General features: G+C 37.2%; 1 protein-coding gene across 9 annotated transcripts in view; it reads right to left on the bottom strand.

Moving 5' to 3' along the window:
* PRPF18 (pre-mRNA processing factor 18) overlaps nt 1-10,457 on the bottom strand; it is a 44,486-nt gene extending 34,029 nt beyond the window's left edge. For 6 of the 9 annotated variants that reach the window (XR_011231494.1, XM_069458990.1, XM_069458989.1 and 3 more), the window contains exons 1-3: nt 10,271-10,457; nt 4,337-4,414; nt 1,615-1,719 (exon numbers count right to left, since the gene is read on the bottom strand). Coding sequence is in view for 8 of the 9 variants with exons in the window: in XM_069458990.1 (XP_069315091.1) it covers nt 1,615-1,719; nt 4,337-4,414; nt 10,271-10,336 (249 nt within the window). In the remaining variant the exon portion in view is untranslated. Of the gene's footprint in view, nt 1-1,614; nt 1,720-4,195; nt 4,223-4,336; nt 4,415-10,270 lie in introns of all 9 variants that reach the window. The other 3 variants (XM_069458988.1, XM_069458992.1, XM_069458996.1) reach the window with 2 other exon arrangements.
* Nucleotides 10,458-26,851: the final 16,394 nt, after the last annotated feature.

Genomic DNA, 26,851 nt, shown 5'->3' with positions numbered 1-26,851 from the left:
GTTCAATTTTAATAATGATTAACAGAAAGTTTCAAGTTAAAACAAGATACTTTTTTCACTGACCAGTCTGTCAAAAATTTAAAGTAATGGTAAGACTGCATTCCGATTGGCAAAGGCTAAAACATTTTAAAATAAAAACTTGACAGAGTTGCTAGGAAACCAGAACTCTTACAAATTTATGGGAATTGGCACAGCTTCTTTGTAGGACAATTTGACATACTATCAAAAATTAAATAGACACTCTTTGACCAGACACTCCTTTTCTAGGGAGTTATCCTACTGATAAACTCATACAAATGTATCAAGAGGTATGCATAAGGATGTGCACTTTAGCATTGTGTATAACAGCAAACAACTGAAAGTAACCTAAATATCCATCAGTAAAAGGCTAACAAATTACAGTACCATTAAAAACAACATCTAAATTTATTGAGTACTTACTAATAAGTACTGTTCTCGTCATGTATTACCTCATTTAATCATAAAAATCTCATGAGGTAGACCCTATTATTATCTTCATTCATACACAAGGCATTCAGGAAATAGACTAGGTAACTTGCCTAGTTTTTCTTATAGTTACTAGTTATATTTACTGTTAAAATTTTCATCTATATACACACACACCCCAAATATAAAATGATCTTCGAAATGTATTTTAAGTGAAAAGACCAACATACAAATGCGTATCATCTCTGTGTGCAAGGAGGGTAAAAGTATACACTCGCACACTGATGCTAAGTCAATGACTCTAGATAGCAGAAGGGCTGAGAAGTGATTGGAGGTGGGGGCAGAAGACAGGAGGAAGGGAAGACATTTTTGTTTTATACCCTTCTGTATACGTTTGAATTCTTAGTATCACATGAAAATCTTGAAATCTGGTTTTAAGTAAAATCATAATTGATACTGAGCAGGGTACGGACAAACTACAAGTGGAAGTATAAACTGGTACATGTCTAATATCTACAGAGCCATTTGGTAATATGTATCAAAAGTCTCAAAAATATATAGTCTGCCCTAAAAATCACACATTTCCAAATTTTTCCAAGAGAAATAATCATACATTATTATGCACTCAATGATGTCTATACAAGGATGTTCGTCTTAGTACTATTTATAAGAGGGATATGCTGAAGCAATCCAAATAACTACTAATAAAGAAATGATTTTTAAAATACTGTGGTGCAAACAATGGGAAATTACTCAGTCATTAAAAATTATGTAGATCTCTATATTTTTATCTGGAAAGATTTACTATTAAATAAGGGAGAGAAAAGCAGGTTACAAAATAATATACTATTTAAAATAATTTAGACAGATAATTTACATATAATTATTTAGAATATATACACTTAATATTTATCTAGTATATTCATGTTTATTTTTTAAAGTTTACAAGGATATACTCTATGAAAACGTAATACTATTAAGAAAAGCACAGATTAATTTAGAACTTCATGAGGAAAACCATCTAGCTGCACAGTATTTTTAGGTCAGTAAATCATCTGATATGAGAAATAATGACATTTAACTTATTGGAAAGAAATGGAGATAAATGTAAACACTGTGGATATTTTCCTTTTTTTTTTTTCATGAAACACTCATATATAAACTTACCTCTTGCCTAGAAAGGGTCATGGGTAATTTTTCTTCTGCCAGTTCGAGTTCTAATACTGGATTCGATGAAGTTAATGGTTTCTGTTCCTCTTCTTTTGGCTGTATCTATATTAGTAGCCAAGAGAAATGAAATTCAGCTTTTAAAACACAGTTAATATTTATCATTCCATTACCTTAGCTTTTCATGAAAATTAAACATATTTTAAATATTGAAGGTTTCCTAATGTTCCTCTGAGGAAAGAGCTCACAGTAAATGTACATGCTTTTAAGAGCTTATCAAACGTACCTGTTTCAGGGACATCACAAGTAAAGAGCATGCACACAGGAGATGGCATTCTTGCTATTTAAAAAGTGGCATGACTATCATGGTTTCTAAAATCAAAATTTAATACGGCTAAAATCTGCATTCACTTTCTCCCCAGATTCTAAAGAATTGCACTTTTTTCTTAAAAACAACCAACTTGCTTCGTCTCTTTTAAGAAAATCGTCTTACAGAGTCTTACATTCTTGCTCAGCTTCAAAACGGAGACTAAAGAACTGCTTTCCAACAGAAACCTGTGAAACTTCACATGCTAGCTTTTTCCCATCCTGCTTTTCAAAAGGTTATTAATTATTCCAAATGCACAGAAATCACTGTTGGACATACAGAAAAATTCAGTGCTATACAGAACCAGCCCACAAACTGAGCTAAAACCCTTGTAGAAAAATTATAAAAAAAAAAAAGCACCCCCCTACTCATGCCGCCCAAAGAAAGAGTGGACTCTCTTGTTTATAAGAACCTGCAGGGAAAAAAAAAATCTCTTCACATATTTTCTCAAATTTTCTGCCCAAGTCAAAGTTTAGGAAAACTGAGCTCAGCAATTTGTAAGTCCCATTGTAATCTGTGAACAGATACTGAAACGTGGTTTCCCACCTGACTATAAGATAAATCTAAAATGCTGAAAGGAGTAAGACCAAAAGAACATTGAAGATGATCAACATTAAGGAAAAAACTCAAATTCAATTAAGAAAGGCTACATGGTGAAAATCATCTAACTCGTGATTCTGTAGTTTATGGTTAAAGGTTATGTTTATTGTAACTAATTGATACTGAGGTAAAACTGAAGTATAAAAAACCTAAATTTTCATATTGTCATAGACCAAATCAGCATCAAGCCTTAAAAAATGGTAGCTAGTTTCTGTAAAGGAATAAAAGTAATGCATACTATATTGCTATTACTATCAAGAAGAAAATATTTAAAACATCTTTATAAAGAAAACCTGTGCTTACTTTTTTAGCACAGAAACGGGTATTTCTCAAAAAATCTCAGCACAAAAGCAAGTTTAATTATATAATGGCAGTGAGCAGCTCTGGGGAAAAGATCTAAGATAATCTGTCAGCTGGACTCAAAGTTACAAGCAATCTTCCTACCTTATCAAAAAGTTGAAAAGGTTCAAATTTAGGGATCTGGAAGTGCAGCAAGCTAGCAGACTAAACCTATGTAGGTGATTCTTACTCCAGATCAAGTTTGAATTAGACAACGTTGGGCAAGGAAAAAATGAGAACTCTTCTATCTACTCAATGGTTATTTACATAAAAGGTATTTTCATTTCCTAAAATAGAACCAAATAAAACAAATCTCTTTATGGAAAATTATCAAAACAGAAATAGAAACTTTTTGTATTTTAAAAACCTATCAGAAATATAACTACATTTTTCTTTACTACTTGCCCTCTCCCAACACTACAAAATAAAACCAAATGCATATACATACCATTTGCATTCCTCATGCATCCTTTTAAAGATGTTATGCCAGATAAATTCACTTCCAGAACTTTCCCCATTACATGCACAAGAGTATTATTGTACGTTAACGTTTCACAAGCAAAAAGTTGATTTCAAATGTGTGAGTTGACAAAACTATCTCAATAGAACCTCTTAACTTTGAGTTAAAAATGATTGTACTAGGTACAGTAGGTATTTTAAAATAATTTAAACATAACTTCTCCACCTCATAACCTGTAACCCCTCCCAATAAAAACCCCAATATATTATTAACTAAGTAATTTCAAAGATAATTTCAGTCATGCTCCTAAAATATACAAGCCATGCCTTCCAGATAACTCATTTGTTTCTAAAAATATTTCAAAATTACATTTTCTATCCAATAGACTAAAGAATGTTTGAAATGTGATACCTTATAACAACAAAAGCATATAAATGTATATGGTGCTATATTTCAGGCAGAGGTACTTAGGGCCCAAAAGGAATTATTAACAATGCAAACATAAAATCAACGGCTTAAAATATTCAGGAGAAAGCAGGGGAAATACCACTACTAATATCACTGCTGCTGAACGAATAGTGTTTGAACTCTTTCAAATTGACTGTTTTATTGGGAGAGGTGAGGGAGAGCAGTGGTGGTGGAGGAGGAAATAAGGTAGTCTCAGATCCAAGATTTAATTTTTTTTAAAAACTTCAAGCTTTGATCTCAAGCCACTTCATGCTGTCCACAAAAAGCCAAACCATTCCAAGCCAAAAGTCATGCATGTATTTTCCTAAATTCAAGATTAAAAAAAAAGCAAAAACCAAAACTCATACCTCTCCAGATGGCTTCTCATTTATAGGCTAATGTATAACATCGATAAATTGAACAAAGATCAATGATTTTGTCATTTAACAACAGCTGTATAAATTTAAACTCAGAAATACACAATTTAACATAAAAACAGGCATTCATACCTTGTAGCCACATCTTTCAAAATATGCTTCCTCTTCTTTTTTTGCAAGTTCACTACGCTTGAAATATTTTTTATTTTCCTATTAAAGGAAAAAAGTAAGTTAATAATGTATCCTTGGGAAAAATTTCATGTCCCATAGTCAACAAGCACCTTTAGCAACTTTTTGAAAATACTCTTAGATTTTTCCAGAATTTGATAATTATTATTATTTTTTGTTGTTGTTCCAGAGACGAATAATACATTCATTCCCCAAACACGCCACCCCTCCTCCACCATGGGTCTGGGTACTGATCTGTGATGAATACTGAAGTATGTTTCTTGCAGTATTATTTTAGTAAGCATGTCCAACAGCAAAGAGAAGAAACTAAAATGCCTTCCAAATGTTCATGGTGTTTGGATTTAATTTCCTAATGTTTGAGTTCAAAGATAATTTCTTCAAATGGATTCATTATGAAACACATAAAATGGTATACTTTAATTTTCTCCTAAGCAAACAAAAATTATGGCATATATAGCCAACATTTGAAATCTCATTTACCAAGAAAGCTCCAAGAATATGTCTAAATTCTTTTTTGTCATCTGGAATCTTATTACATCATTCAATTCTTAAAATAATCTAGATATAGAATGGTCTTGGTGAATCTTTTTGATTAAAAAGATGGTTTATAGGTACTTGTTTTAATATGATTTGATGTAAAGAGACAAGCTCTAAATCCTGTATATAAAATTATCCTCATTGTTAAATCTACAGTCCCTAATTTGAAGGCTTGTTATTATCTGCAGGTCTGCCTCTTGGATATTATTTCACTGTTGACTTTACTCAAATAAAGATATTGCCCTACTTTATTAATACTAATTATATTATATTAATAGTATCTCAATAATACCTCCACACCTGTACTTAGCACCTCATAGTTTCAAAGCTCATTCATTCAGGCAACGATCATCAACAGATGCTAAAACCATTATGAGAAAGGCTAATGGTGACAAAGGAAATATCAGGCTACCAACATTTGAACCCACTGACCAAGCTTGGCATCAGTAAAAGATTAAGCACCACCTATGTTATACCATAGGAAGTGCACGGCATCATCGAAGAAGTACTCTTGTTAAATGTAGGAAACAGAGGAATTAGCTAAATGGCAATGCTAGGAAGCAATCAGATAAATCTGGTACATTTTACAAAACTAGCCCCATTTCTCTAACAAGTAAATGACAAGGGAGGAAAAAAAGGGGGTGTTGGAGAAATGAAAATGTCCTCAATTAAAAGAAACCAAGAGCCATAATAATCAACTGCAATGAGCAGACTTTGTGTGAATCTGATTTGAAAAACCAACTGTAAAAACATATTTATCTATATATTTTCATTCAATGGGGAAACATGTGAATGTGAGAGGCATATCTCATGAGATTAAGGAACTAATGTTACTTTTCTTGGGTCTGATCATATTTTCGTTATATAAGAACATATCATTTTCTACAGTTATGTCTTAGCGGAAGAGTATACAAGTTCATGATACAACTTTCTCTATTTTTGTGTTGCTTAAAACTTCCAGAATAAAGTTTTTCTAAAAGTTCATTCATTAATGCAATAAACATTTCTGGACTTCTCTACCATACTCCAAACACAGTTTTACAGATATAAAGATGATGATATTACCAGGGGTAAAGAACTGATGGTATTACATGAACATCAAAATTACCCTAAGAATGGTGAAGACAAATAGTATTAATCTTCTTTTAGAGGAGAAAAAGCCAAGAATTAGGTAACATTTCCAGGACTTAGTAAGGGGATGAGTAACAGCTAGTACAAAAACTGGTCTTCAAATCCGTTGTATTGACCTAGGCTTCCAAGCTACAGTTCTTCACTCCCAAAATGTTATTTCAGCTTCCAAAATTGTTCCTTTTGACTATGTAGAATGTAACTGTTATATTTCAAATAAGCCGGCAAATACATAGTGGTATCCTCTCAGATAGGACCGATATGTAGGAAGAAAGATAAACAAACTGGGTATATTCATACAACAGAATACTGCTCAAAGAAAGGATGAACAACAAATACATGCAGTAGCATCAAAACATCATTCTGATCAAATGAAGCTCCACCTGAAAGAGCACACAGTATGATCCCATGTATGTGCAGTTCTAGAGCAGGCAAAATTGAGTGGAAAGAAATCAGAATAGTGTTACTTCTGAAGCAGACGGGCAGGAAATGACTCAAAGGTGGGATGAAGGTAATTATTATGTATCTTAAAATAGATTGGGTTTACTTGGGTTATGTATGCACTTATCAAAACTCATTGAACAGTACACTTAAGATTTTTGCATGTCTTTGTATGCAAATTTGTGCATATACACAAAAAGAAATATAAGCAAACATTGATTCTAGTTAATGGTATGTATGCCAAATTGTTTAGAGGTAAGTGTACTGATGTCTACAATGTGATCTGAAGTGCATAAAGATCAGCAAATTGTTTTCATTACCCTATCTGCAGCTGAAAAACACCTGTCTCTGTGGTACTGCTATTCCTAAAGAACTGCCTCATCTGTGGTGATTTCAAATGGTATCCCAGCCTTTTACAGTTAATCTGTGATCATCAAAATAGTCAATATCCTCCTAACACCTGTCCTAAAATGCCCTGCCTGGTATAACTATTCTCGGGTAAATGTAGTTTGTGCATTGCTAGACGGCTTGATGAACGGACAGAAGAATGAACAGATGGAGAGTCACAGGATAAAGCAAATACAGTAAAATGTTAATTGCAGGTTTAATTATAGAATCTAGGTGAAAGGCATATATGGGTGTGCACTGTATAATTCTTTTAAGTTTTTGGTAAGTTTGAAAATTTTCATAGTAAAACGTTGAGGGGAAAAAATCTACCTTGCAGATGTCAAAATATGGTATTAACATGGCAACAAACTCCCTACAACATTGTTTTTTCACAATCATAAAAAAAACTTTCAAAAGATCCTTGCTGACTACTGCTGAAAGAAAGGAACTGGAAAGGATTACAGAAGACTGTTCCACGTAAAGGGATAAATAAGTGTGAAAAAAGGCAGGTTCAAAGAACTGAAAAAATGAAAAAGGTTCTGTAGAGCTGGAACACAGTGTGAGGGGTGATGACACAGAGAATTGGAGTCACCAGCACAGAAATGACTAGTTCTTGACCTTTCTGAGTCAAAGACCCCTCCAATAACATCATAAACAGGGGGAGGGGAAGAGGGTCATATACACACACACACGCTAAATTTTAAATTTAAATTTTAAATAAAATTTCAAGGAACTGATGGATACTGGGAAGTCTATCCAATGCCTCTTTCTTAATAAATCCCCCAATACAAATGGTAACTAAAATCACAGAGGTGAGTACAAGATTTGCAAAAGAGAATACTCAGTGTGAGGGGAAAATGGTTGGGCTTGAACTTTAAGAAAAACCAACAATTTAGGGACCAAAATAAAACCCACCAGCCCATAAGGGAGATCAAGAATAAGTAGCCTGAGAAGCAGAAGGAAAAAGAGGAAGCTGTGGTATAAAACATGACAAGGGAAGAGCGAAAGAAGATGACCAGTCAACAATGACAAATGCTGTCAGGTGGGTTAATAAAACATGGAGGTCACTAGCTTCCCTGATTAGAGCAGATTCGGTATAATGATGGAGGCACAAACCAGACTGCCTCAGGTTAAGGAGTGAGTGGGAATTACAATTTATTTTAAGCAGCTGGCTATAAAGAAAAAGAACAGTATATGTGTCTTTTTAGAGACGGGAGACATCTGCATGTTTCAGTGCTGATGGAGGTAAGCCAGTAGAGAGACTGCAGACACAGAGACAAAGGGAATAACTGATATTAAGGTCCCTGATGATGCTTAAAAAGATGAGTTGTGACCCAAAACACAGATGGAATGTTTGACCCAAGATATAACTGAAACCTCATCCATTTTAACAAGGAAAAACTTGAGGCATTTCCTGCCCGTTGGTTTCTATTTTCTCTGTAAAACTGAAGGCATGTTCCTTAAGAAAAGGACCAAGCATTTTTAATCCTCTGAGGCACTGCATAGTACCTTGCATGTAGGAAACATTCAATAAATACTGAAGGAAAAAAAGCTAAAATTTTACACAAAGCTCATCCTTAGAACTACAACTAGTAAACCTACTAACTACTCTCCACTGAGTTCCTAGAGCAGCCTGGTTTTCCACATAAATGAGGCTTAAACAATACCGGGCTCGAAAGCACTGGTAGTCTGGCAATGCAGACGCCACACTTACCTCAGGGTAGTTATACCACTACGACATTTTAGGACAGGTGAGAGGAGAATATTTTAGTAGTTTCTCCTCAGTTTGACAAAGAGGCACTCACCAGTTAAGCATTTGATTGCAACAATCACAGATTAACCATAAAAAGCTGAGGTACCACTTGAAATGGCAAAAGATGAGACAGCTGTTCTGGAACAACAGCACCACATAGACAAGTGTTTTCCAGCTACAGAGAAGGTGGGGGAAATCATTTCCTGATGCCCACGCAGTGTATTTTTTTTTTTTTTTAAATGGACTTAAACACTAAAACACATGATAGAATCATATGTAGTCCTGGCTTATGTCACTGCATTCAGAGGGAGCCAGTTTCACGTCATCTCCTTGATGAAGTGGTAAAATTATTAATTTTATTAAGTCTGGGTCCTTGACTACATCTTTTTAATATCCTGCGTGACAAAACAGGAAGGATGCATAAAGCACTTGTCGTTTATGCCTAAGTATGATGGCTGTCTGGAGGAAAACCAATTATGCAACTGCGTTGCAAATGCAACTACCTGTTTTTCATGGACTATCATTTTATGTGTTAGAATACCAGACAAACTATGGTTTTTCAGACGTTGGTATTTGGCAGACAACTTCCCAAACTGACCAAAGTGAGATGATCACTTCAGAAAAACAACTGAGAGTATTTGTTGCCCATGATAAAATGCCAGCTTTCAAGTGAACGTTAAGAGTAAAGGGCTTACACCTGTCACCATGCGCTTGCTGGTTTCCCCAAGGGCAAAGAAGTTTCTCGAGAGGGTCACTGGATATTAAATAAAGTGATTTTTTAAATTGTGTAATGAAATGTGTCAACAGTTGGGAGGTCTGCATAACTCGGTGAACCAATATTATCCAAATGATCGATGAATATATATTTTTAAAGTTTCTCAGTTTTAACTTCTAACATGGTAAATATCGATAGAAATAACACACACAAAATAAGTCCTTTGGGATCCCCAGTAACTCTTAAGAGTGTGAAGGGCTCCTGAGACCAAAAGTTTTGAGAGCCAGTGGTCTGTTGTTATCCAATACAGCAATGGAAACCAACTTAAGGAAGTTCCCAAATCACGTAACTCCTTTTCAGTACCTCTCCGAAAGAGTCTTAGCCTTCCCATCAATGAAGAGCTGACCTATGGACTTTGTATGTGTTGGACAATAGGGAAGAAGGGGGAAGAGAAAAACACATTGGGATTTACCACTAGGAAGGCACTTTTAAGGGAGAGTTCTGAGACTGCCCTTCCTCCGTGTTTCAGCTGGGCACAAACGCTCAGTGAGACCACAGAAGTGAATCACGCCAAGTGGGGAACGCCGGCAAAATACCGACAGACGGAGTAGGGATGGGGCAAAAGGCGAGGGGAATAAGGGCAGTCGGGAGAGGGGAAATAGCCAAAGCCTTGGGTTTTCCTGCAATTCCCACACTTCCATCCCTAAGGCTCCTGAGTGAGGAGCCAAGGGGTGGACCTGGGGGGAGGGCGGAGGCCTCCCGGGTATGGTGGCCGGGCTCTCGCTCAGCCCCATCCCCGCCCCAAATCTTTTCAGTACCATCACCCCCAACACCCCGACACACAGACATGTACACACATACCCGCCCACACACACGCTCTTCGATCCCCAACCCCCACGGCCACAGCGGTACTCACCACCAACAGGTTCCTGTCCTCCACCAGCTGCCGCTTCCGAAGGATCTCTGACTTCAGAATGTCCATCTCGCTGCCCGGGTTTAAGGTCGAGTTTCCCTCTCCGGCTCCTCAGACCCAGCCTCACCCGGCCAGCCGCCGAGAACCCACCGCAGGCAGTACAGGGAAGCCGCAACACCAAACAACAACTGGCTGGGGCTGCTTCCGGCGGAAGCTGAGGTCAGCGAGAGAGGAGGAAAGAAAGCGCTCCCTGGCGCCTGTTGTTGGCGGAGCGGCTGCGCGTGGCTGCCCCCTGGCGGCGCCCTCCGGTAGCGCGCCTGTGGTATCCCCCGCTGAGAGGAACACGTGAACGCGGATTGAAACCCAAGTGTTCTGAATCGCGTTGAGGTCAGTGTGTTGCATTTTTTATTCTTACTCTACCCGCTTGCATCTGCTAGTTCAGGCCCAAAAGCCTCCTCGTAGAACACCCCAATTAAGTCAAGATCCTTACTTATTATATTTAGAAGTTCACATCAGGATTTCTGAAGTTGCTTTGCAAAAATTAATGTACCAGAGAGTGAGAAAAACCTACATAATAACACTAGTTCATAAGTACATAGTGAAAGGGCAGTGTCCATTGCTAGCCTGTTAAATTTCCTGGGAAGTTAAACAGCTACATCCATTTAAGGCATTTCAGAAGTAAATTTGTCTCCACTCACTCGGTTCTAGATTGCTTATATGTATCTTGGTGATAATTGAGCATTTACCTCAAGCTAACTGAAGTCGTGCTTTTGGTCATGTGTTTAGCAATCAAGATGTTCAATGACGTGATTGCAGATGTAATCAGAACTTCTTTTCTTTTTTAAGTCCAACCCAAGAAAAAAATTATATTGGAGGGGAAAAAATTATGTCAGAGATTTTTTAAAGTCCCTAAAAACGGTTTGCATTTATTTTTGGTTCCATGCCATTGAAGCTTTTTTTAAAAAAAAATGTTTAGTTGTTATAATGAAACAGTATTTGACATGCTGGTTTTTCCCACTCAAAAAGGTGAGGAATATCATTCAGTTCAGTGAATTGATAACGGGTAAGATGGTTTATCATAACAAAAGATCACAGAGAATTGTTCATTTCAATTTAGGAAGTTTGGGGGTGAGGGGTGATACTTCATCTAAAAGATATCTGCCTTTTGCCAGAAATAAACCAAGACAGGAAGTTAATTCACTCTTTTACCTAAAATGCTTTGCTGAATTTTAGGGCTTTTGAAAGATTAAGATATTTTACAAAGAAGATGTCCTGGAACTAAACATGATGGCACTTTTGCATGGATATCTGTTTCCTGGGTCACTTATAATTCAATGAGCAAAATAATAATTTATTAGCATTTTCCTGATTTAGGAATTAAATGTTATGACACAAAAAAAACCTAAAGGGTTGAGACAGATGATTGTAACAGTAATGGAAATTTCCAGGGAACACAAAGGAACAGCTGGCCAGATGGGAGACTATCAGTCTAAACGGGAGTAGGTGCTAGCTACAGCCTTCTTTTAAATTTTCATTTTCATTGATTTTGATGTTTACGTAAACATGTGCATTAAATCCTGATTAAGGCCCGAGATCAAAGAGTGATAGACAGGAGTTCTTGACCAAGCAAACTGATGAGCAAGCTTTTCAATATAAAAGAGGCAAAAAAGATGACCAGGAGAGTTTAGAAACACTCAAAAGAACCAATCAATCCTGACTCTAAAAGGAAATATACTCATTTAAAACACCTGTGGCCCGTTTCATCATAATAGTTATTTAAAAAGTGAAATATTGGAAACAACCCAAATGTTGTTTGGAGAATGGTTAAATAAATTATAGTTCATGCATACCACCAAATAACATGGAACCATTAAAAACCACGTTTAAAAAAATATTCATTGATATGGGAATGCTCATGATATAATGTTTAGCAAAAAAGTAGAATATTCTCTGCTTTGTAGCAAAAACATATAAACATAGGATAACGACTGGAAGGAAACATACCCAAATATCAAGCTGTTATCTGGACAGTAGAATAACTGGTGATTCTTATTTTCTTCTTCATGCTACAATTTGGTACAAACCCCACAATTTGGGGGGGAAAAATCCAGATATCAGTCATTTTCTGTTTATTTAATTATTTAAATTATTTACAAGTTTTCTAGCATGTCTACTTTGGAAATTATATATGATAAATCTTAAATAATTCCTGTAAAAGAAAGCAAAGGATTAAACAAAGAAAATTTTTCATAATTATTCAATCCAATATTTAAATATCTTATATATGAAGTCTGTACTTCATTAGGTTTGGTGGCCCAAGCAAAAGCATAGTCCCTGCCTAGAAGAGATTACCAGCTAGTTGGAGAATCAAGAAATAGATCATGAAAAGTTAAATTTTGTAAGATGTATATGATTTAACAGTGTATGCGAGGCTATACTATTCACAGAAATTAAAAAATCAGTCATCTTCTAAAAGGAAAAAATGGTAAAAATCAATATATGATTGCTGAGATTTTCCTCCGTAGAAGTAACTCATCCTAAGAAATTATCTGTCATTTCTGGAGACTAGAAGGAAATGCCAAATTTAATCAGGATCATCTGGATTTATTCTGCTGCTGTCCCAAAGGATAGAAGTTAGCTTTAAAAAAAAAAAAAAAAGAAAGAAAGAAAGAAAAGCTATATAATTTAATACCTTAGCATGCCTCAGGATAAGCTGGAAGACTTTCTGAAACAAAGACTGCTGGTCCCCATCATCAGAAATTGTCTTTCAAGTAGGTTTCGGGTGGGACCCAAAAATTTGGTTGGTGTTGATCCAGGGACCACACTTCCAGAACCACTGATCTCATATTTTATTTTGTAATCTTCGAGAGTGGGGGGAGGACGAAAGTGGGTGAATCGGAAATCCAGTCTGTATGGAGTCTTGAGAGTCGGAATGGAGGCGGAAGCATGTGGCAGTGTGTCTGCAGCACTATCACAGGCATGAAAGATGCCTGTCCTCGCAGAGTGAGGCTCCTTCTGGTAACTTCCTAATGGGAGGGGAACAGGCTCCCTTGGGGTCCCAGCACATTTACAAGATGGCCTTGTATGTTTACACCATAGCCAGTACCTATTCCAGTCTGGGACAATCAGAGTCCCTTCTCTAGAAAACTGGAATTGTAACGGAGTCAGTCTTTCCAAGATGCGGGATATATAAAATGTGAATTTGGGAGTGGTCGATAGCCATTTTAGTGGCTTGCTGGAGCCAGGGTGGTCCATACCGACCCACAAGAGCTGATTGTTACATTTTCAAGAATTTGCATCAGTTGTGAAACATAGCTATTACTAAAATTAAATAAGTGTACGTATAATTAAATAAATGATATTACAAACAAAGGTAATAAATACACAGAGCCTATTACTAATTGTTTTACTACATTTTACTATTATTTATGCTCTTGGGGTTATTGATGAGTGTTGTATCTTTGTGGTGGAAATGTTACATGATGGTGGCTACTCACGTCTCTTACCAACTCCATGCTTGTAGATGTCACATTGGTATCTTGAAATCAGCCACAGTGACTGTATTGGTTAGGGTTCTCCAGAGCAGCAGAACCACTAAGATATATGGATATTTACAAGAGGAGATTATGGGAATGGGTCTCACAATTATACAAGCTGAGAAGTCCCACAATCTGTCATCTGCAAGCTGAAGAGTCAAGAGAGCCAGTGGTGTCATTCAGTCCAAGTCTGGTGAGGGGAGGACAGTGTATAAGTTCTGGAGTCCGAAGGCCCGAGAACCAGGAGCTCTGATGTCCAAGGGTGGTAAAAGGTGGACGTCCAGTTCAAGAAGAGAGAGAGAATTTGCCTTTTTATTCTATTCTGTTCCTCAACAGATCGGATGGTGCCTGCCCACATTGGTGAGAGCAGACCTTCTTCACTTGGTCTACCAATTCGAATGGTAATCTCTTCCAGAAAACACGCTCACAAACACGCCCAGATATAATGTTTTGCCAGCTATTTGGGCATCCTGTAGGCTAGTCACGTTGACATATAAAATTAACTATCACAGTGGGAGTATTTACACCACAGAAATCGGCAAACTACCAATCTGGGATTGATCTGTTGTTTTGTTGGTTGTCTAAACTTTAAAAATTTATGGAGAAAATATTAATAATGCAGATCAGGGTTTTTCAACCTCGGGCCAGATAATTCTTTACTGTGGGAGGGATGCCCCTGGCCTCAACTCTTTAGATGCCAGTAGCACCCCTTCCCTAGTTGTGACAACCAGAAATGTCTCTGGATTGCCAAATGTCCTTTGAGGAGCAAAATCTCTCTCCAGTAGAGAACCAGTGATAAAAATTAAATTTAAATGTGTCATATCTGCAACCATTAGGACTAAAATATCAAGGAAATATTCTTCCCACATTTGAAAACTCTTGTCTCATTCAATAAAGAGTCTCTCATGTCATTGAAAAGTAACTGATGTCCTTACATTTATCTTCATTTTTTCACTTTTGTCTTATTCATTAATTTAAGAAAAAATATCAGCCAGTATTCATGTTAGAGCTGGACTTGTTCATCAATTATAATCACAGGTTGGCTAGAGATATAAGTTCTGCAAAAATCAACAAAAGCATTCTATGAGAACCGATTGCCTGTATGGGATTTACCATAAAGAGTATTGTGTAGTTTATTATTATTTATAAATTCTGTCTTCCACATCCTTTATCGCAATAAAAATTATATGTGCACACATTTTTCCTCCCCCAGAGAGCTCGTTTTTAAATTAGCACAGCACTGGCCACAATGCTCTTCTCATATTGGTTGGTTCCTGGAAAACTGTTTAGCAAAGAAAGTTGGAAAATCAAGAAAGAAGAGAAAAATAGACTTGCAAGAAGAAACATGAATGGCAGACAAGGAAGCATAATCCCTGGGGAGGCCTTGGCATTTCCGGTTCTCTGGTCTGGCTTGCTTCTCTGTTTCAAAAAAACATGACTAAATCCTTTATCATATTTCTAGCATTTTAAGGTGTACTTTTAAAATATACTTTAATGTTTCTGAATTCAGGATGCATCTTACACCGATGTGTTTGTAATGAGGACTATGATGCTCTGCCCAGATACTCTCTTCAGGCCACTGCACTTATCCTGCATCTGCTGAGACTAGGACTGCTGGGGGCACACAGCGGCACCCTTCCTGGGCAGGCAGGGCTGCAGGGACCTGCCTCTGCCAAGGTCACCATCCCTCCCAAAGGGCACCTCCAACCAATGACCAACATGGACATTCAAAGGCCCAGCTCCACTGCCTCAACATGAGCCAATTCTCAAGGGTCTTTCTAGCTCCAGGGCTCATCAGAGGATAATAGAAGGTTCTCAGTTGCAACCTCATTGCAGTCCAGCTTCTCCCTCTGCCACATCCTACCTTCCTCCTTTCCTTACCGCTGCAGCTCCGAGAGCATTCCCTAAGAAACCACAACCGCTTTGTGCGAAGCAAAGAAATGCTTTGACCAATGGGTGCAGGTATTCTAATCCATTTCATAGGGCATTATTAAATTGGCATTCGAATTTTTACACCAGTGATTTTCATGAATATGATTAGTGAGAGTTACTCTCGAGCCTGACCCAAGTCTCGGAACACCAGCAGAATGGAATTTAAGAATGTGAAAAGTAGAGAAACAGATCTTGGATCCTAGTGGATCTACAAATATCAGTCAGCCCTGTGGAGCCCAGGCTGAGACACCAGCTGACACTTCACTTCTTTTCTTGAATGTTCACAGGGATCAGCTTAGGGGGCATCCCGTGTGCCACAGCCAGGGCCTGCCTTCACCTTCCTAGATGTTTCTTGTCTACTTTTGTCTTCCCTTCTATTTTCTTTCTCCTAAAGCTTCTAGACTGTTTTATGAGTGGAATGTTTGAAGAGAAATGTTTCAAGAGAAAAAAATAGAGAAAACATTCAAGATTGGGATTAAGAAAGGAGAACTAGCCACGGATGCAAAAATGATGGAAGGAAATGTGAGAAATACTACCTGCAGCTCCATAGCAATGAACTTGAAATCCTGGAAGAAATGGATGATTTCCTAATGAAAATTTAAGTTACCAAAATTAATAACAGACAAGCAAATAAACAGAGGGAAAGAAAGGTGGTTGTAGATTCCCCCATTTAAAAAGGCACCAGATTCAGATGTTTTCACTGTTAAGATCTATGTCATCATTAAAAGAACAAATAATGCTAACATGATTTAAGCCAGTTGTTCTCACACTTTGTGGTCTCAGAACTGCTCCCCGTTATTAAAAATTCTTAAGGACCTCAAAAAGGCTTTGTGTATGTGGGTTATAACTATTAATATTTGCCATACTAGAAATAAAAACAAATTTTTAAAAATTATTAATTCATGTAAAAATAATATAATAAACTCATATATTAATATAAACATGTTTAGATGAAAAAGTAACTATATTTTCAAAAACTCTAGTAAAAAAAGAATGACATTACTTTACATTGTCCCAAACTTCTTTAATGTCTAGCTTAATGGAAGAACACTGGATTCATATCTACTTCTGCATTCAATCTGTTGAAAAACATTATTTTGGCTGAAGTGTATGAAGAGGATCTAGCCTCAAAGAAATATGTAGTTGGAACAGGAAGGAATATCTTAATTAGATAATTGTGAATATTTTTCCTTGGTACTTCACCCAAATTTGACTAGCAGTAGTTTTCTAAAAGTTAGTTGCAGTATGGAATCTGAAACCATATGGATGAACTTTTCATACTCTGTTACATTAAAATCCATTGGTCTATCTCAAACTTTGCATGGACTTTTATTCATGCATGATTTTGTAACATCGTGCATTGGCCATTCGGAAAATATTAGTTCAGTGATTTATGCAGATCTTTCAAACGTCATCACATTTTATTACACAATATTTTTAAAATAACATTCATTAATATCACCTCTTCCATTTCATCAGACAAGCCTTTTAATGATTGCGAAGACATCGAGCTCATGGTGGCAGAGGCAATTTTCCAAAATGTTAATTTTTACTGGAAGCTTACATTTTATCCCTTGCAACAAATATTGTCAGATGTTTTCCCTAAGTGATTGGCTCACTTCGTTCATTTGCAAGAAAATGCCTACAAAATACCCAACTCTGGTATCTGTCTATTGGTTATTCTTTCTAGTAAAAGTAGTGTTCCGTGACAAAGGAGCTAGTTCAGTTTGCAATTCAATCCCACAGTGCTTTTCTGAAAGCATCAACCATCATGCTTCTGTATGCGGCAGAAGTGCTGTATGTGTACTTCCTGTTTCATCACTTGGAATATTAAAAAGATGCCTACTCAAGTGTCAAGATTTAATAAAATTAATAATTTTTACTGCTTTATTTAGAACATTTTTAAGAGAAAATGGCCCCCCTTTTTTTCTTCCTGCGAGCATATGAAGTGAAGAATATGACTACTGGTATAGTTTGGTGCTGGTGGTTTGATGCATGCTAATGTATCAGCTAACGGACTGTTGCTTTTGCACCTTTAGTGCAAATGTCAACATAGGGAAAAGGGCAAAGAATGTGAGTGTTATTGTAAAAATAGCTTTGACTTCACCAGTCCCCTAAGTGGACCACACTTTGAGAACACCTGGTCTAAAAGCTATCCTAGACTACAGAAAAATGTGGAAAGCTCTCCAATGCATTTTAGGAAATCGTTATAAACCTGACAGTGAAACCTGATATAGGACCAAGAAAAAATTATATATGTGTTATGGTTGCACTTATGAATGTAGATTAAAAAGTTGTGCCTAAAATGTTAGCGAATAGAATTTAGCAGTGTATGAAAAACTACACTATGATTAAGTAGAGTTTATTCCAAGGAAATCTACCTAAATAATTAATTTTTATATCAACAAATTAAAAGAGAAAGAATATTGTATTTCTTAAAAATCCTGAGACCACTTAATGCAATTTTATGGTCATTATTAATAAAAGCTCCGAGTAAAATAAATAGAGGGAAATTATTTAAAATATGATAAAGATTATTTAACACAATTCAAAAGTAGACACTGTTTGAAATGGTGAAATACTAAAACAATAAGGTGTGGATCATCAGTGTCATGATAATAATTCCACCTTGTTTTGGATGTTCTATGAAAGAAATAGGAAAAAATAAAATATAAATATTGGAAAAGAAGCGATAACATTATTAGCATTCTGCTGATGATTAGATTATTTTCCTGGAAAGCCCTGTAGCCATTGGCTTTTTAAAAACTAGACTTAACAAGGAAATGTGATAAGATGGCTATATTCAAAATAGGTTTAAAATTAATGTCTTTTTATGTATGCAATAATGAGATGGAGATGGAACTAGGAAAATGTTTCATTCAAAAACTATAAAATCTTGTAAATAAATTGAACGAAAAATTCTGTATTACGTGGGGGAAGATTTATAAAATGTTATCGAAGGGTATAAAGCAAGACACAAAAAAACAGCAAATATGTGCTTCACGAAGGAGGCAAAATAAAGTCAATTTTCCAAAAACTAATATATTAAATCCATGTTTCACTTTTATTTCATGTGGTGCAGGGTTTTGTAATAGAAGAAAATGATCTTAAAGATCATATAGATGTATAAATTTCCAATAATAGCCATGATAATTATGAAAAAGCATAGTGAATTTTTGCTGTTGAGCTGGAGGACTAACTGGTATAAGAACTTCTCTCCTGCCATAAACAACTATGAAAAAAAAAACCAGACAAAATATATGAAACAACTATTTTTTCCAACATTGGATAGTAAGTAAGCAACAAAGGGCGGTGATCCCTGAGGGAAGAGAAATAAATGAGGTGAGCCCTCACCTGTATTACTACCTGGAGGCAGTTTCCAGGATACAGCACAGAGCAGAGATACGGGAAATCCAAACAGAGCCCAGTTGAGTTGAGGACAAAAGAGATGGCCGTTGTAGGAGACTGAGGAGGTGACATCCATGAGGCAGAATACTGGACAGGACAGAGATGTAGAGAGGGAGATCTCCAGAGATCTGAAGAGAGGGGTCCCTTCAAATCGTTGGCTGAATGCTGATATACATTGGGTGAAACTCCCAAGACTGGATAAAGAATCACACACAGCAGTAGGACACACAATGTCCTGAGCTCACACGGGGATGGGCATATACCAGACATAGGATAGAGTCCTCCAAAGGGATTTACCCAAGTAGTGGGGGTAAATTATTCTTAGACTAAGGCTGCTCTAACTTTAAAAGATTTAAAAGATTTTTTAGACTTAAAAGCTTTGAAAGGATCAAACTGATTCCAAGGGGCTTAACTGCATGTCAGATCAAAGGTCAGTATTTTTAAAGGAATGCAACAGAATCTAGCACCCAACAGTGTAAAAATCCATAGTGTCCTGAGATGCAAACAAAATCACCAGGCATGCAGGAGAATGTAATCCATAACCACGAGAAAAATCAATCAATAGTAATAAGCCTAGAAATGACACAGATGGTGAAATAGTAAAGCCTCTAACACGGTTATTGTGCTCCAGATGCTCACAAATGTACAGGATACATTCTCTACATAGTGATCGTAAACATAAACATAATGCTTTATGTTTAATGTGAATATACATAAATATAATTAAGAGAGAAATGGAAGGAAACAAGACCCAAATGGACTTTCTAGAGATGAAAAACACAATATCTGAAATGAAAAATACCCTTGATGGCATTTACAACTTATTAGACACAGCAGAAGAAAATATCAGTGAACTTGGAGACTTAGTAATAAAAATGATCAAAAAATAAAAAAATAAAAAGAGAAAAAAAGATTAAAAAAATGAAGAGAGCATCAGTGACCCATGGGACAGTATCAAGCAGTCTGATGTATCTGTCATTGGAGCGCCAGAAAAGTCATAGGTGGGAGAATATTTCAAGGAATAATGGCCAAAAATTTTCCAAGTTTGCTGAAAACTAGAAGACACACAGATCCAAAAAGCTCCTGAACCCCAGCAGAAAACTACACCAAAGTACATCATAATCAAATTTCTGAGAAGCAGTGATAAAGAGAATGTGTTAAAAGCTGCCCCCAAAGTCCTTATATAAAGAGGAACAAAGAAAAGAATGACTTCAGACTTCTTATCAGAAACCATGCAGAGCAGAAGACAAGTGATATTTTTAAAGTACTGGGGGTTGACGAGGGGGGAGCTGTCAACCTAGGATTCTATATTCTGCAAAAACATCCAGCAAAAATGAAGGTAATGATTTTTTCAGACAAAAGTTGAGAGATTCATTACCACCAAACCTGCACTACAAGAAATGGTAAAGTTCTTCAGATAGAAGAAAAATCAAGCAAAATGAAAAGGAAAGAAAAATGCAGAAATGCTAAACATGTGGGTGACTGCGAAAGACTTTTTTCTCCTTTTTGGTCTCTTTAAAAGAAAGGTAATTAACCATTTAAATCAATAATTGCATTAAATGTAAATTGACTAAACAGTTTAATTGAAAGGCAAAGACTATCAGACTGAATTTTAAAAAGTAAAATCAACTGTATGCTGTCTACAAGAATCCAACTTTAAAAATAAAGTAACAAATAAGTTAAAGGTAAAAAGATGGGATAGGATATATCCATGCAGCCATTAATAAAAAGAATCTGAGGACTGACACCCCTGTGATCCCATCACTTTGGGAGGCTGAGATGGGAAGATACTTGAGCCCAGGAGTTTGAAGCTGCAGTGAGCTATGCTCATGCCACTGCACTCCAGACAGAGAGAGACCCTGTCTCTAAAAAATAAAAATTAAAAAAAAGAGAGAGCAATAACACATAATGGCCTAAAACAGTGTCTGGCATATGGTAAGTACTCAATAATTTTACATATCATTATGGTCATCTTCAAAAGTGTTTTTACAGTTCATTCATCCATTCTTTTATTCTTTCATTGAGCATTTATTTAGAAGTTAGGATGCTATGAGATAAATAGTTCATTGTATTTTGTTACTGTTCTTTATGTCTTTTTAATCTCCTTAGAAATGGCCAGTGCTAAGAACCAATTCCTCGTAACTCTTACTTCCCCTTTTATTTCTGTTCCATCATCCTTCCAGTTAAGCAGTTAGTTAAAATAGGGCCAGAGGTTTTTACTCTTTACATTAAAAAACAATACTATTGATTCATCATAGAATATGTCAGATTTTAGCATGCCAACAATGATCTAGAAAAACACAAAAGATTGAAAAACAAAGTGGAAAGTGGCTTTGTCACTTCAGGAGGTGTGATAGTAGACCAGTCATTTGCAAAACAAAGAACCCTTTACTAAACCAGCCCAGATTTGGAGAAAAACAAATGAGATAAAGTGTATCAAAATGCATCCATTTATTATCATAAATGGACTCAATCACAGCAAGTTTCTGTTATCAAAAATAACATAATTTTCTTTTGATTGTCGAAGACTTTTAGTAATTAAATATATTTACATAGTAATTTGCTACTAAAGAACTCCCAATTTTCAGTGTCAGAATTCTTCAGAGATAAGGGACAGAAATGATGTATTTCTCTGAGTTTATCTGCACCAATGAGAGGAAGTTATCTAAGATTTACGACTTCCTGGACTTGGATTTCTCTCCTTGGATTCTTAGTCCCTTAACCTTCCAAAGGGAAAAACATATATAGAGATCAGGGTTTGTCAACCCTGGCTGCTTCCTCACTAGCATTATTTGGGATCATCTGAAAAACACTAATGCCTAGGCCTCACCCCTAACCTATTATAGCAGACTCTCTGAACGTGTAGGCTGGACATTAGCAGTTTTAAAAGCTTCCCAGGTGATTCTAAGATGCATCAAGTGTTGAGAACGACTTGTAGAGTATGAAAGGTCAGCCATGCAAGTTGAAAATCAGACACTTCCCAATGTCTGCTTCTCTCTGGTTTTGTGAGTACCTGCTCTATATAAGACATAGCACTGTGTTGAATGCTGGTGTCATTTTTTTGTGTGGTCCCCACCACCTTTATTTGTACTTTGCTTGTTGTGGTTAGTGATCTACCTTATTTTATAGTTATTTTTGTGTAGATGTAAGCCGTCTTTTAAAATACGCCTTTCTGGAAAGCAAGAACCATAGCAGCACCCTCTAATGGCAGTTATTGGCTCATGTTGTAGTCACCCACCTTGTAACTCTGCCTTGGAATGGCTCTATAGCCCATCTTTCCACCTGCAGTCTTGCCACATACCTCCCCCATGAATGTTACACTCATTTTCTTTTCTTATTTTTATTTTTTTAAAAACAGGGTCTCACTTTGTTGCTCCAGCTGGAGAGCAGTGGTGCCATCTTAGCTCACTACAACCTCAAACTCTTGGGCTCCTCCTGCCTCAGTCTCCCAAGAAGCTGGGACTGCAGGTGCACACTCCTGGCTAATTTTTCTATTTTTTGTAGAGACAGAGTCTCACTCTTCCCCAGGCTGGTCTCAAACTCCTGGCCTCAAGCAATCCTCCCACTTCAGCCTCCCAGAGTGCTAGGACTACAGGAGTGAGCCATCACACCTGGCCAGTCCAGAGTTTCTTGATGGAAGATGGAGTTGCTCATGGAGGTGTGCGACAATATCCCGTCAGCATCCTGCAGTCTGTGCCCCTCCCATTGGACCAGAGTTGGAAGTGGTCTTGGTGGTTGTGGGGTACATCAACTCATCTCTCATCATTTGGGGCCACACATGAAATTTCTGGGGTGAATCCTTAGAGTGTATCATCGAGGTGCTGAAATTTGGGGCACAATAGCATGCACCAGGAAGAGCTATGCACTTTATAATCATGAAGGGTCCTAGACTCTCTGGCAAGAACAAGTGTGAAATGTGGTAGAAGGAGAGCCAGGAGACTACTGAATTATTCCCTTTGCTCTTTGACACTTATTGACCATGGCCTTGCATTGTAGTGTCCCCTTATGGTGCCCAGAGGAGTCCTGTAGGTGTTCCTGTGCAGACTGGGCTCCTACATAGATCTGGCCAGTAGCTGGGCTCCCAGAGGTTCTGGATGAGACCAGGAAGAGGTGGTTGAAAAGCCATAAATACCACAAAAGGGAGTATTCAGGGGAGATGAGTTCAGGGAGATGAGTTTTAGAAATTAAGTGGTTGTTTCTAAACTACCTGCTTACATCTTTGCCATCATTAAGGCTTACAAACAATGCTGCTTTTCCAGCCTCATCTGAAAATCGTTGTGCCTGAAATCTCAATATATTCTGTAGCTGCATCAGAGTGTCTGGGTGCAGGGTGATAGTGACTTCCAAACTGTTCAGGGAGAGTCACAAATGCAGGCAGCATTTCAGAACAGGTTGAGGTGCAAGGTATAAGGTCCTTGTGTACAGCCCTGTCCTGCCCTCCGACAAACAGGGGGTACAGGGTCCACTCAGAACCCAGCACCCTTCTCCCTCAGCAGCAACTTAGTGAGGTTGGGGAACAGCAAAAATAGCTCTATCAACAGCTCTTCCTTGGTCTCATTACAACCACACCCCACAACCCCATAAGGTACATAATATCACCCGCTGAGCCGATGGAGGCATGGCATGGTTAAGTAACTTGCCCACAGTCACACAGGTATGAGCACAAGACCTAGAATTTGAACCTATGGACTATTTCTAAGTCCATGATCTTATCAATTGAGTTCATACTGTCTCAAAATAGAGATGAAGAACAAACAGTATTAGGAGGAAAAAGCCATGCCAGCCAGAGAATGGTCAGGGCTTGTGGATTTTGACTTTAGTTCCCATCATGACCCACAAGGAAGTAGAAAGTGAGCACAAGTTATGGGCACTGGGTGGTCTGGAAGGGTGCTGGGGTCCAAATATGCTAGAAATCAATATAAATCCAACGCATAGATTTTCAGTGAGTAGGTCTTCCTTGGGGTGCCTGGAAAATGATGTTTTGTTGTTGTTAACTGTTTGTTTTTATTTTTTCATCAAAGACCAAACCTGTTTTTGGTGGTTAAAGGATGACTTTCTCAAAATGGCTATGTTTATACCCTCCCAAGGCTCATTCCAGGACACAGGAGACATCAGGGCACCAATAAACTTATGAAAATGATCTCTTAAATCAGAGATGGAATTAGTCTAAACAGAAAGTTAGAATTACAGAATCTTTAAAACTATATAATCATATTATAAGAATTTGGAAAATAGAGAAAATAAGATCACACATAATTCCAACTCTATCACGCAATCACTGTTACCACTTGATAAAATTCAGGTGCGTATTTTATATGCATGTTTATAGACTTTGGAATGCTTGTGCACATTATGTCTTGTATCCTGCTTTTTTTCTTTTACTTAATATATCACATCCACTTTCTCATTTTGATTCATCGTTGTCATAGTGGTTTATTTAGTTAGTTATATAATATTTCACTATCTGGGCCATAACCAGAGTTTATTTAAATCATTCCCCTGCTGTTGGATATTGGGGTCATTGCAAGCTTTTGCTATTATAAATTATTATGCAGTGAACATCTTTATGCAAATAGCATCGTATTTGCATAGTGTTTTAGATTCATTACTTCTTATGTTCACTACCACCATCTTAGGTCAGGTCTTAAGCGCAACACACCTCAGTTAATGGATTAACATGCTAGCAAGTGTCCCCTGCTTCTGATCTAGCCTGCATAACACTAGGAGACTAACCATCCTAAAATGCTACTTTCATCATGTCACTTTTTTACTTACGATAGCCTTTATGCTTGTCGACCCATCTTCCATGTGGTATGATTTGACTACTTCATCATCACCCTTACAGACCAAAATGTGAAGCATGTTGAGGCTCGAAAGCTACCCACCCCTCAGGAACCAGGGAATAAACTGGAGCTAGTGGGACTAGATTTAGGATACACCAACCCCAAAACAATATTGGGTCCCAAGATGCAGTATCCACTGGAGCAAGAAAAACGTGGGTCCGGTTCAAGTTGCATCTCCACAGGAAGTCTCTCCTGGTAAGTGGGAGCACAGCGTCCGTAGTCACTGAGTAGTGGGAGCACTCACAGTCACACGGAACCAGAATCTGAATCCAAGAGAACTTTATCCAGGTTGAAATAGAGGTCGAGTGAGCCGTGTTTCTGGGGCACAGAAAGCAGCAAAAACTAAATGGAGGATCACAGCCCAGGCAAATAGGCCTAGGTGTGTGGCATAGTTCTGGAATCACCAAATCACTAGAGTACAAACAGGGAACCAGAGCAGAAGCCCAGTTGCATAAACTAGGGAAGGTTTCAGCCTCCAGGAGCAGGCAGGCTGATAAGAAGTGAGGTTTTGAGGGAATCTCTGTATGAAATGTCTGGTTCAGAGCGGCAGACTGGGTCTGTGAAAGTGTGCCTCTTTTAGACAGCATAGAGTTAAGTCATGCTTTTTCACCTAGTCTGATAATTTCTGCATTTTCATTGGAGTTTTAGTCCATGTACATTTAACATGTAAAATAATTATTTATAGGGTTGGATTTCGTTCTACATTTGTTGAGCTGAGCAAGTGAGCCTTCAGGCAATCCCTGCCCTGGGCACACAAGCATCTCACTTGTTGGCTAAGTAGAGCAAAGACAAGCTGATGCCACCAAGCCCTGCCCAAAATCCATTCATGAAAAAAATCAATGTTTTTGTTGTTTTATTAAAACCCAGTAAGTTTTGGGGTAATTGTTATACAGTCACATTAACTAGAATACCATCATATTACCTTACTAAGATGTGAGAAATTCTGAATTCCAAAACCTTTCAAAGGTTTCAGATAAGACCTGTGCGCTATAATTTTGCATTTGTACGTCTGTTTTTCAATGGAATTAAAAGTTCTTTGAAGACAAGAACTAAGTCCTTTCATCTTGGTACTCTCAGAGCAAGTATCTAAGATTTGGTAGGTCCTCGAGGCATGTTGGTTGAATTAATGTTGAATGAATGGAAGAACAAACAAATGAATAAACACGGTTCCAAACAAGCGGTTATTTTGAAAAATAGTTTTTTTAGGAGTTTATGCTCTTATTCAACTCAATCCATTGCTCAAGAATGTCTCATTTTTATAATTATTTTCAGTTTATGAGCTATTAAAAGTTTCATTAGCTTTCCTATCTTGTTTTTATCCAAAAATATTATCTATGACAATTACACACTTTATCTATCAAACTATGTTCCAAATTATCCTTGGCTGTTTCCTAAAGTCAAATGCATCTCTAACGATGAAGTATTTTTCCATTACTGAGGATAATCAAAACAATTTAGCATAAACTCTGAAGGTAATTCTGAAACGGAGATCCCATTGTTCAAGTTGCAACGCGATGCAACGATACAGAGATGCAAAGATTTTAGCATCCATGGCAACACCTTTGAAAGTTAAAAAAAAAAACAAAAACCCACTAATTTGGAGTGTCAGTTCTACTTTGCATGACAAAGGGAGGACAAGAGAAAATCCATAGTGTCATAACGGCATGAATAGATAATGTCAATTTATTTTTTAACGTTCCTGTTGGGAATACTTATTTTAGCTCTTCCCAGGGAATGTTATAATGATGGGATAAATGAGGTACTACTATTACAGTGTTGCTGCCCAACATTGGTGTGATCCATGTTAGTGGATCTCGCTCCCCTTCCCTCCTTCCGCACGGTAGGTCAACTGCTGGAAGCTGGGT

Source organism: Eulemur rufifrons, chromosome 25 (genome assembly GCF_041146395.1).
Source record: "Eulemur rufifrons isolate Redbay chromosome 25, OSU_ERuf_1, whole genome shotgun sequence".
In the NCBI taxonomy this organism is placed as follows: domain Eukaryota; kingdom Metazoa; phylum Chordata; class Mammalia; order Primates; family Lemuridae; genus Eulemur; species Eulemur rufifrons.
This window is presented reverse-complemented; position numbering and strand designations above follow the sequence as displayed.